This window comes from Beta vulgaris, chromosome 1 (genome assembly GCF_026745355.1).
Source record: "Beta vulgaris subsp. vulgaris cultivar EL10 chromosome 1, EL10.2, whole genome shotgun sequence".
In the NCBI taxonomy this organism is placed as follows: Eukaryota; Viridiplantae; Streptophyta; class Magnoliopsida; order Caryophyllales; family Amaranthaceae; genus Beta; species Beta vulgaris.
In genome coordinates, this window is record NC_079202.1 from 51,419,738 (window position 1) to 51,433,242 (window position 13,505).

Sequence of the window (13,505 nt, forward strand, 5' to 3'; positions counted from 1 at the left end):
ATGGCAAAAGTCTTGAATATCAAAACCCAAATCAAGATTATATCCAAGACTTTACCCAAATATAGCTAAGTCTTATCATAAGACTCCCAATATTCTCACCTTAACCTTTCAAACACATGCATGTCAAAAGAATTATAATTTTTAACCTTAGTACACTCTTTGATGAAAATAAAGTTAGATTTCGCTTTTATTATCGTCCATCCTCCTACTCAAAAAAAAGTTTTTACAAATACAAACATCATATTCATACAAAGCCCTAGTTACATGCATACTACTATTACTATATTCTTCATTGCATGTTCTTTTTCTTCACTCTTAATCACTTATGCACAAGTAACAAACTAAACGATGACAATCCATTTAATTCATTACAACACCTTTTTTTTTTTTTGATTTTCTCATCCACATAAGTCAACCAAAACCTCATCCAACAAATCACTCAGCATATCAATCTCCAATTCTGCTCCTAGTTCCTTTCTATCTTCTTCAAACTTGCTCCATTTCCCTTGCTTCTCCATTTCTGTAATACACTCTATTTTGGGCACTAAACTTTCTCTACCCCTTTTAAACCAGCATAATTCCTTTCCTATGTAAGCTTTGCTCTTGACATCAATTACATTATGATCATCTTCGCTTCGTTGCTCGTGATCTTCTTGTTTAGCTTCCTCGTCGTCTATTGCTTCTGTTTCATCATCTTCATGAACACCAGCAAGGCTTTCAAACCATTGGATGCTCTGAAGAAGCCTTTGCTTTGATCCTGTATTTATTTTTTGACAAATGAGTTTTCGCTATACCAATAATATAATGTATCACATTACGTTATTACTAGGAAGATATAAGTCTTAATTTGAGCATATATATGTGCTTACTTTCCATATTAGCCAAACTTCGGTCGAAGGACGAGGGAAACTCTTCATCTGAAACTTCATCTCTAAAGGGAGAATCAAGAACATAAACTGGGCTTTGTTGCTCCGCGTCTTCATCACTTGCAATCTTATCATTATCCTGCTATGGCAAAGACAATGCACGATCAACTCACTTTGATACATTATTGTGTACAAACGAAAGATTTAGCATATGACAAGTAGAAGAGTATATAGAACAATGTTACTCTGACACCTTCATCTACTTCAAAAACGGGGTGTTGTGTCGTGTCGTGTCGTGTCCGACACGTTCGACTTTTTTCTACAAAATAGCGGAGTCGAACACTTAGACGTCCGTAGCTGAGTAACATATATAGATATATGATATTCCTCATATGCTATAGGATTGAATACCTCTATGTTTTGGCAGATGATTTGATCAAACATTTTTAGTCCGACCACTTAACTTTTAACTTTTTTTCTTCAACTTTTGGTGATTATTGTTGTAATTAACTAACTCGTAAATATATTTGTATATATATTTAACTATTTAGCTATATTTTGCAACTTTTTTTTAATAATTGAAATACTATTCCGGTATTCCCTAATAATTTGGCAAATACACTTATTCCTATTAAAAACCCCGAGTCGGGCAACCATTGGCCCATCTAGGTCCAAATAATGTCTAACATAGCTCATATGATTTACCAATTAGAAGTTTATGACAAGATCACACATTATAATTTAATTAACTATTATTTGGCACAACCCATGCCATAATAAACATGTCCCTGATATATTAATTTTGAATGATTTATTAGTTAATGATCAATTATAATATACGCAGCATGTTAGACTGTCAAAATAATGGACCAGTTGTTTTAAAAAATTCCCACAAAAAATGTCTAATACAGTACGATACTACAATGACTATTTGACTATCTACAACAATTGTATTGTAAATATTGTTCGAAGCAGCAAAGAAACAGGTGAACTAAACAACGCGCTAATCCTAAACAAAAAGACAAGGTGACCCATAATTATTAACTCAATTCCAAACATGTACTTAATAAATTAGCGTCATGTTACTGTCAAAGGCTACCCCCATACCCTCAACCACCAGACACTTGCACTCTTCATGCTTCTCAATTTTAATCAAAACTGTTTTCTCCAATTATTTTCTGTATACCTCAATGTCACCTTCTCTATTACAGCCAAATTGTTGTTGTTTAAATGATGTACTAAAGGGCTGTATTCATTTCGTATTGCTGTTATGCTGTAGCAAAATTTTCGAAGGAAGGAGGTGTTTGATATCCTAATGGAATGGAAACAATTGAGAGGTTTATGATTGAGGAAAGAAACGTGATTTGTTTCCACTAATTTGATAAGGGTAACAAATGGGGGGGTGTGAATCCCTACGGAAACGGTATTTGTTACTTAACACTCCTGCCAAACAATTAAAAATGGAAACGCTTATTTGAATCCGTTTCCTACGTCAAATTTTTCTATACCGAACACTCCCTAAGAGTCATAGTAGATGAACTAAGGAAATTTGCTAAAAATATGCACTATTGTGTTGTACACCTAGGTGGCCACGAATAGATGGGTATGGTATGCCAAAGATTATTGTCTGCCCATTTAGAACTTCCATTTTCCTAATGTGCTTATTTGAAACCCTCAAAATTAGCAAGAAAATAAACTTTGATATATCATACGCAAAATACACTCGAGTATATATCGAAAATTATGGAGAAACAAAAAAGCATAGTTTCAACTTTCAAGTCTCAACGATGTCTTGAAATATATGTATAATATTCATTCAACAAAGATATTAGACTCCTTAAGATAGTATCTAAAAGTTTAAGATCCAATCTCATATGCATCATTGTACTTTGTGTTTCTCAATCAACTATAAAAGTTGGACTCCTACTACAGCATTTGCTAAACAGGATAAGTTTAAACAAAAACATGAAAAAGACCTATGTTTCATTGACAGTGTTTGCATTTAATTGGATAGTTGTGCTACATTGCAATTTGCAATTTGCATTTGTGATTTGGTAGACCACTAACATGCAGAAAGTGCACAAAGTTAAAAGACGCTAACTACTCCCAACAACAAAAACTCATTAACAGAGTAGCTTCCTAATATTCCAATTACAGATCCATGCGTTATAATATATGCTACTAGTCTTTTATGCACGCAATGCGTGCGTCGATGGTTTAGGTTTATTTTTAATAAATTTCATCAAAATATAATTATAGAAGTGTGATTTATAATTATTGTTATACAAACTATTATAATCTATAAAGTTTTTGCAGGACTAAAATTATTTTGCAGGACTAAAATTATTTTGCGTAAAATTTAGTTAATTTTTTATTTAACTTAAATTTTCGCCAACCTAGCTTATTTTTGCTGAATTATTTTAATAATGAAGGAGAACAGATTCTAGGTTGTCTAAAATGAAACAATTATGAGAGTATACATTGATCAACTACACTTTTATTTCACTGCTTAAAAAATACCTATTCATGTATAGCAGCTTAATTAAAAGCTCTAATCTCTAAGTACAGTCAATATGAAAGAGAGTTGACCAATTATTCACTCTAAAATGACTTTATATAGGGATAAAATTTGGTTGACCCGGTAAACAATCTACCAAAAGCTAATAAAATTTAATGAAAAGTAAACTTAATTACTAAATAGATTAAACTAGTCATGGGAATAAATTAACTTAGTTATTATTGGACTAATTCTATTTTAAATATTAAACTTACCATTGGCTAATTTTAATTTAAAAATAGGCGGTCTCTTACAAGACAAACTTCTAAATAGATTTAGAATCACATTAACGAGTAAACAGTTGATTTTTGGAGATTGAGATTAATTATGAAAAAAACACAAGTCATTTAATTAAAATCATTAGAATTTTTAACCAAGAATGTCTTGACCTAGTGGTTAAAATTGACGTGTTGTAAAAAAAAACTAATATGAACCCGGTGTACACTAATTAGTGTGCACCCGATCCATATCACGTGAGTTTATGATAGTGTATATTGATATGATATAGTGTATGTCAAAATGAAATAGTGTATGTTAAAATGATATAGTGTATATTAAAATGATATAGTGTATGTTACAGTGATATAGTGTATGTTAAAATTATATAGTGTATATTAAAATGATATAGTGTATGTTACAATGATATAATGTATGTTAAAGTGATATAGTGTATGTTACAGTGATATAATGTATGTTAAAGTAATATAGTGTATGTTAAAGTAATATAGTGTATGTTAAAGTGATATAGTGTGTGTTAAAGTGATATAGTGTGTGTTAAAGTGATATAGTGTGTGTTAAAATGATATAGTGTGTGTTACAATGATATGGTGTGTGTTAAAGTGATATATTGTGTGTTAAAGTAATATAGTGTGTGTTAAAATGATATAGTGTATGCTACAGTGATATAGTGTATGTTAAAGTGATATAGTATATGTTAAAGTGATATTGGGTGTGTTAAAGTAATATAGTGTATGTTATAATGATATAGTGTATGTTAAAATGATATAGTGTATGTTAAAGTGATATAACGGGTCACGTGCCTGGGCCTGGTCCACACTATTTTTAGTGTGAACCGGGTCCACGTAAGTCGGAGTGCGTGTTGTAAACAATAGGTCACATGTTCGAATGTCCCCTCCCCATCTTTATATTGTATTCGTGGCTCATATGGATGAAAAAATCATTAGAATTTTTTATTGCTGGTGGTAGTACTGTTAATGCAATATAATATACTTTTCTTTTAAAGTTTTTCTTCCTTTTCTAAGTTATTTGCAAATTATCAATAATGTTTAGCACATCTTTTCCTCATTACATGACTAACGTTTGTCAATCAATTAACTTTCATGAAATTATAATTATAAAGTGATTAACGAAAGACTCTCTAAATTATAATAATTTAAATAACTACTTTGTCACATCTAACAACATTAGACTTCATCAAAAAAAATAAAGTAGGTTCTTTTATTTAAAGTAACTTTGTGAAATTCTATAGTACTATTTATCCCAAATTCCCATGATGAAAACATAAAGTCAATAAATAACAACAAAAACGTAAAAAGTGAAACAAGTGTCTTTTTTTACCTCTTTGGGTCCCACTTGAGAATCCGATGCTATGACTTCATCCATTTTTTTACCCTCCACGTCATCCAAATCACCCAAACAACACGGTAATTCCTCTCCCTCAGTAACAGTAAAATCAGTGTCAACCCTTTCTAAAGATCCTTGTTCACTATTCTCACTACTACTACTACAACAACCAATAGTAACCTCCTCTGTGGGTCCCACAATATCATCTAACGGCTGTGATTGATCAACAATCAAGTCACGAAATGATTTCCACCGTAGGATATCTTTGACTTTAACCTTGACCACCATAATTTTAACCTCACTAGATTTTGATCTCTTTTTTACTAACCCAAAGAACTTTCTAGAAAGTAAAGTTGACGGCGTGGGAGAATAATGGAGGGATTTAACGGCGTTAAGAAGCTTCTGGAAGGAAGAGAAGGCGGCTTCAGCGGCGGCTCGTGATCGGCTTCGGCTTCTAGGGAGCGTGGCGGTTTCTGCGGCTTGATGATCTAGAAAGTTCTGGACTGATGGATCGGAATTATTCGGTAAATTAAAATTAGTACGAGGGAATGATTTGAATCCGCTGGAAGAACAAGAGTTTGAACAGGAATTATTATTGTTATTGTTATAATTAGTATAATCTCGGAGGAATTCTTTCAGCATTTTGGGCTTTTTTTCTGTTATGATTTGTTGTGTATATTTTGTTGCCATATTTGTTTTTCTTGGGAAGAGAGAGATAAGGGAGGAGATGGAGATAAGTGAAGGAAAAGAGAGGGAAATGAGGGAATATGTATAGGAAGCGGGGGAAGGGGTGATGATGGGAGAGTCAGGAGTGAGAATTTTAGAAAGAGAGAGGTTCTTATTTTGGTTTATTTTCCCCATCGCTATTTGTCACTCGTATTTTTTTATCGGATTTTATACTTTCTCTGTTCTCTTCGCTTCTATTTTAAATGAAATATTTGTTTTTTCACGTAATCCAATGTATTGTTTTTTAATCATTAATAGCTTTAGTTGTGCACACGAAAAAATATACATAAAAAAGTTATAATTTGATAGTATGTATCCAAGAATCCAACAAGATCACACTTGATTATGTTTTTCTTTATATAATGACGGTAAATTGTATTCAAAATTGATTAAGAAATAGTGTCATTTCACTCAATGTTTCATTTAAAACAGAACGAAGTGATGTTTAATTTATACTTTTTCGGATTCTTTTTACTTGCAATAGTTTGACTTTTACGCATTTCAATGCATAATTTTAACCATTAGTGTTTTTAATTATCAGTAGATAAAAAAATTTATAAAAAGTAGATAGTCGGGAAATATACATCGAGACAAATCTAATAAGATTTCATATTAAAATACATTTTTCTTTAGCTTAAAATCACCAAAGATAAATAGTGAACCTTTGCAAGTAAAAATAAATGGAGAAACTAGGAAGTATTTTTTTATTTTATTTTTGTCTTTTATTTTATTTTAAAAAGTTACATATTACTTGAAATTTGTCATTTATGGCAATATATTGTCTCTCATTAGCTTGCACATGTGGGTCAATTTTTGTTTCTCTATATATGTCTTTTCCTCTTCTAAATTTTTGTGTCATTTATCAATATTACAAGTAAAAAATATAAAGGAAGGATAATATATAAGCAACTAATTTAGCATAATATGACCAAACTTTTCATCATATTATTTGATCAAAATAAAACAAAATCAGACCAGATCATAAGTTGATTTAAAGTCGAAACTAATCAATTTTGCCTTACACCTATCATGCATAAAATAGTGCGTGGAATAGGTAATAAGATGCTAATTAACATAAAAGAATAATCAATAGATGACATTTAGGTTAGGTAGGTGAAGGAAAAGCACCTTGGATTATCAGAAACAAGGCCACGTGTGGTGTTTAATCATGAACTTTACTTACTCGATAGGATGAGTATCATAGATTCTTTAAACAATTAGGAAAAGATCATTATAACCATCATGTAAACCATGTATGATCATGGTTGTATTGGTTGATCATATAGTGGTGGAGGACCATAATTGTTTCACCATGTCATGGATCATGATCACCTAAGTTGGGTCATTATTGCTTTCTCTTTGCAATCTTATATTTTGTCTTACCCGTTGATTATTCATTAAAATATTATTGATCCTTCTTTATTAGAAGGTAATTTCTAAACACAATTCCTAATTACTCAACGCAATTCCCAATTAATACTCATGAGGTCAAACCCTTATTATTAGGTCAAACCTTACTTGGTTGGTAAAGGATGACATAAGAGAAGTGCGTGTATAGAGAGGAAGTGAGAGGGTGAGGATGAGGGTGAGGAGTCATAAATTAACTTAGAGATTTGGGATTTTGTGCTTAGTAATTGAGCATTGTATTTAGTAGCAACACTATTATTACAATGATAAAAAAAAAAGTTTTTGCGAATACTATATGATTTTATTTACGAGAATATTTTTTACTGGACAATACCTCTCACAAGTCAGTCAACCCAACTACATAGATCAACGCTTTAGAGCAGGAGGATATTAGAGAATCCCTACTACCAAGCTTAAGTAGGTAATGAGGTTCTTGAGGCCTCAAAGTCATAAAGCGAGTTCGGCCCCACCACCTCCACCAAGCAAGCTTGGTTATCTAAGAACAACTTCAATGGTTAGCTAAAATGATACTTGGCTACAAATTCCACATCATTTTCCTTAGCTAACTATATCTTTTAGCTAACTTTTCTTTAGTGGTTAAGCTAAACTATTTGTTGCTTAGGTATGTCCCACAATCACCTTTTCCTTTTATATATATATATATATATAAACTATGACTCATTGGAAGTTATTTGTTGTGTAGGATCCAACATTTTGCTAAGCCAATTTGCTCTATAGAATCAATTTGCTTATTAAAGCAAAAGTCTATTTTGTGCTCCAATGGTTTAATAATTAGCCAATTATTTTACAAAATTGCTAGCAAGTCCTTTTTTTGTACCATTGAAAGTAAGCATGGATTGTGCAACTTTAACTAAAATAATACAGATATACATAGTAGAAAAATCTAAAAGAAAAATAATTCAAACTTTCACTAATAATAAGAATCTTGTTTGAGCCCAATAGGTCATTGGACCCATAAGGCAAGGTGAAGTTACCATTTTATCCTTGGGGCTTTGCGCAGCCCAAGTACCGCAATAAGCCAGCTCATTTGCCCAAAGATATACACATCGTCTATGGCGTCATCTCCTCCGATCACTATAAATAGGGATCACATCTCCATTTACGAAAGTAATGAATAGTTTACCTATTGATAATCTCTATCTAGCTTTCTCTTATTAGACTCGACCTCTTGACTTCACATTGACTTGCACATCATAAGGGCAATCGCGGAAACGAATCCAATTATATTGTTATGGACAATACAGACCTTAATACTAATGTGCAAAATAATATGTGCCCACCAATATCATAATATTCTAATTATATTCTGCTGAAAAACTTTTTAAAAGTAAATTTAAATAAAGAGAAAATTACATACATTAACAAGTTTAACAAAGCTAAGTAATCTTTTAAAAATTTCCGATGATATGTTACAAATATATTCCATTAGTGCTATCCGCATATTATTTTGCACAATTAGAAATTTTGAATGTTCATATTATCTATTATAAATAATTTTTATACTATTTTGCATTATCAGCAGAAGTTCATATCATTAAGCAACTTTGGTTATTTACAAGTTAATAGTTAAGAAGATGTAATGAAATTTTCTATTGAAATAGAATAAAACAAAAAGCAAAAAACAAAAAACAAAAAATCCACTGAAAGATACAATGTGAGAAGGACAAATGGTAGAAGTGTCTACATGGGTAAGATATGGGATAGTAGAAGCGTGGACGATGCCTTGATGGTTCTTAAATTTGGAGGCTTCTATATTGTAAATTTGTAATCGACTAGTGATTTGTTTTTAGGATAACTAGTAATAGATTTTGTCCGTAAGGGGGACAATTGAAGTATGAAAACATGTTCAATAAGATTTGTAAAAAATAAAATACTCCAAACAAGTCATAGGATACTTTTTTACGGAATAGAGTGTAACAACATACTGTATTCAACAAAAAACAAAATAATTGGAGTATAATAACTCAAATTTTGTATTTTTATGGAGGTCAATGGTAAAGGTGACTTTATGTATGGGGCAATCGTTTTCTAGACTCAAAACTTTGATGCCTTTCACTTTGATTTTCGACAATCTATTATAGTACTTCTCAAACTTGTCCACTTATTGATCCACCTATGTTTAGGGTGCGTTCTGTTCAACTTAAAAAATTAAGTTTCAGGTCCAATAAGTTTAGATAAGTTCAGATAAGTTGTAATAAGGTCTAATAAGTGCATTAAGTTCCAATAAGGTCTAATAAAGTCCAATAAGTTCCAATCAGGTGTAATAAGTTCCAATCAGGTGCAATAAGTTCCAATCAGGTCTAATAAGGTCCAATAAGTTCCAATCAGGTCTAATAAGGTCCAAATAGTCAATGTTTAATAAACATTTGTATTATTGTCCATTATTTTGTTATTCATAATTTCATATCACTATTAGCAAATTATGTTATTATTAGAATTTTAATTAAAGTACCACAATGATTATATAGTATTATACTTGTATTAGTGTCTATTATTTTATTATTTATTTGTATTATGTCTATCATTTTATTATTTATTTGTATTATGTCTATTATTTTATTATTCATATTACTATTAGCTGATTATGTTATTATTAGATTTTTTTATTGAAGTACCACAATGTATAGTATTATACTTGTATTATTGTCTATTATTTGATTATTCATATTGCTATTAAATAATATTATAATCATGGTCAAATAATTAAGGTTAATCAATTTTTGATTTTCTACTAGTGTTTTATAAAATTAAAACAAGACTATTAGATATATTAGTGATGAAAGTTATGTATAGGAAAATATATAAATAGTAAATTTTTTTGTTAAATTAATTATCATAAGAGATAATTAATAATCATTATTTTTTAAAGGACGAATTATAATAATTATTACCCCATAAAAAAATTTGTGGGGTAGTATTTACGTTAGTGGTAATATTTATATTATTCATGGTCAATGTTTTTGTCTAATAAGGTCATATAAGTTTCAATCAGGTCCAATAAGGTCTAATAAGTTTCAATCAGGTCCAATAAGTTTCAATCAGGGCCGATAAGGTCTAATTAGGGTGCGTTCTATTCAACTTATTGGACCTGAACTTATTGGAACTTATCTGAACTGAACTTATTGAACCTGAACTGAACTTATTGGAACTTATTAAACCTGATTGCACCTGATTGCACCTGATTCAACTTATTGGACCTGATTGAACCTGATTGGAACTTGTTGGACCTGATTGAACCTGATTGACCTTATTGGAACTTATTGACCCTGATTGAAACTTATTAGACCTTATTGGACCTGATTGAAACTTATTAGACCTTATTGAACCTGATTGAAACTTATTTGACCTTATTAGACAAAAACATTGACCATGAATAACATAAATATTACCACTAACGTAAATACTACCCCTCAAAATTTTTTATGGAATAATAATTATTATAATTCGTCCTTAAAAAATAATGATTATTAATTATCTCTTATGATAATTAATTTACAAAAAAAATTACAATTTATATATTTGCCTATACATAACTTTCATCACTAATATATCTAATAGTGTTGTTTTAATTTTATAAAACACTAGTAGAAAATCAAAAAATTAATAATCATTATTATTATTGTTAACCTTAATTATTATTATTAATTATTATTATTATTATTATTATTACTATTATTATTGTTAACCTTAATTATTTGACCATGATTATAATTATTGTTAACCTTAATTATTATTATGTAATTATTATTATTATTATTATTATTATTATTATTATTATTATTATATGTAATTATTATTATTATTATTTTTAACCTTAATTATTTGACCATGATTATAATATTATTCAATAGCAATATGAATAATCAAATAATAGACAATAATACAAGTATAATACTATACATTGTGGTACTTTAATAAAAAATTCTAATAATAACATAATCAGCTAATAGTAATATGAATAATAAAATAATAGACATAATACAAATAAATAATAAAATAATAAAATAATAGACATAATATAAATAAATAATAAAATAATAGACACTAATACAAGTATAATACTATATAATCATTGTGGTACTTTAATTATAATTCTAATAATAACATAATCCGCTAATAGTGATATGAAATTATGAATAACAAAATAGTGGACAATAATACAAATGTTTATTAAACATTGACTATTTGGACCTTATTGGACCTTATTAGACCTGATTGGAACTTATTGAACCTTATTAGACCTGATTGGAACTTATTGCACCTGATTGGAACTTATTGCACCTGATTGGAACTTATTGGACCTTATTAGACCTTATTGGAACTTATTGCACTTATTAGACCTTATTGCAACTTATCTGAACTTATCTGAACTTATCTGAACTTATCTGAACTTATTGAACCTGAAACTTAATTTTTTAAGTTGAACAGAACGCACCCTAAGTTTCAATAAGGTCAATAAGTTCCAATAAGGTCCAATAAGTTCCAATCAGGTCCAATAAGTTGAATCAGGTCCAATCAGGTTTAATAAGTTCCAATAAGTTCAGTTCAGGTTCAATAAGTTCAGTTCAGATAAGTTCCAATAAGTTCAGGTCCAATAAGTTGAATAGAACGCACCCTTAGGGTGCGTTCTATTCAACTTATTGGACCTGAACTTATTGGAACTTATCTGAACTGAACTTATTGAACCTGAACTGAACTTATTGGAACTTATTAAACCTGATTGGACCTGATTGGACCTGATTCAACTTATTGGACCTGATTGAACCTGATTGGAACTTATTGGACCTGATTGAACCTGATTGACCTTATTGGACCTTATTGGAACTTATTGACCCTGATTGAAACTTATTAGACCTTATTGGACCTGATTGAAACTTATTAGACCTTATTGAACCTGATTGAAACTTATTTGACCTTATTAGACAAAAACATTGACCATGAATAACATAAATATTACCACTAACGTAAATACTACCCCTCAAAATTTTTTATGGAATAATAATTATTATAATTCGTCCTTTAAAAAATAATGATTATTAATTATCTCTTATGATAATTAATTTAACAAAAAAATTACAATTTATATATTTGCCTATACATAACTTTCATCACTAATATATCTAATAGTGTTGTTTTAATTTTATAAAACACTAGTAGAAAATCAAAAAATTAATAATCATTATTATTATTGTTAACCTTAATTATTATTATGTAATTATTATTATTATTATTATTATTATTATTATTATTATTATTATTATTATTGTTAACCTTAATTATTTGACCATGATTATAATTATTGTTAACCTTAATTATTATGTAATTATTATTATTATTATTATATGTAATTATTATTATTATTATTATTATTATTATTGTTAACCTTAATTATTTGACCATGATTATAATATTATTCAATAGCAATATGAATAATCAAATAATAGACAATAATACAAGTATAATACTATACATTGTGGTACTTTAATAAAAATTCTAATAATAACATAATCAGCTAATAGTAATATGAATAATAAAATAATAGACATAATACAAATAAATAATAAAATAATAGACATAATACAAATAAATAATAAAATAATAGACACTAATACAAGTATAATACTATATAATCATTGTGGTACTTTAATTAAAATTCTAATAATAACATAATCCACTAATAGTGATATGAAATTATGAATAACAAAATAGTGGACAATAATACAAATCTTTATTAAACATTGACTATTTGGATCTTATTGGACCTTATTAGACCTGATTGGAACTTATTGGACCTTATTAGACCTGATTGGAACTTATTGCACCTGATTGGAACTTATTGCACCTGATTGGAACTTATTGCACCTGATTGGAACTTATTGGACCTTATTGGAACTTATTGCACTTATTAGACCTTATTGTAACTTATCTGAACTTATCTGAACTTATCTGAACTTATTGGACCTGAAACTTAATTTTTTAAGTTGAACAGAACGCACCCTTAGTTGAAAATTTCAGGTTTGGCTCAAATAATTTTGAGAATGATTTTGTGTCCAAAATGTGTTTTATGAACTAGTTAACATTTAGGTTCGAAAAGCCATAAACAATTTAGGTTCTGTTTGGTAGGGTGTGAAATGTTTTCTATGAATGTGAGTTTTCCTTTTCCTCATATTTTCCATTGTTTGGTTTGATAAGGGCATATGGAGTGTAAAACAAGTTTTTCATCACTGAGAATGACTCTTGTATATATGACGATTATTTTCCTTTCAGAAAAGGAAATATACATTTTTCTCCCTGCTGGTTAGCAACCTTTTACTCTTCTCTTAACCATCCTCTCTCCTTTCTAT

At 29.3% G+C, this 13,505-nt stretch overlaps 1 protein-coding gene across 2 annotated transcripts; it reads right to left on the reverse strand.

Moving 5' to 3' along the window:
• Nucleotides 1-308: 308 nt before the first annotated feature.
• On the reverse strand, nucleotides 309-5,857 carry LOC104905485 (uncharacterized). Of its 2 annotated transcripts, none has more exons than XM_010694042.4 (3): nucleotides 5,002-5,857; nucleotides 870-1,008; nucleotides 309-757 (listed from the first exon to the last, which is right to left on the reverse strand). In XM_010694042.4, exons 1-3 carry the CDS (start codon nucleotides 5,695-5,697, stop codon nucleotides 399-401), a joined length of 1,194 nt encoding a protein of 397 aa, XP_010692344.2. In that variant the 5' UTR covers nucleotides 5,698-5,857; the 3' UTR covers nucleotides 309-398. The 2 variants fall into 2 exon arrangements, with proteins under 2 accessions (XP_010692344.2, XP_010692345.2); XM_010694043.4 differs by having other exon boundaries at nucleotides 870-1,005; nucleotides 5,002-5,854.
• Nucleotides 5,858-13,505: the final 7,648 nt, after the last annotated feature.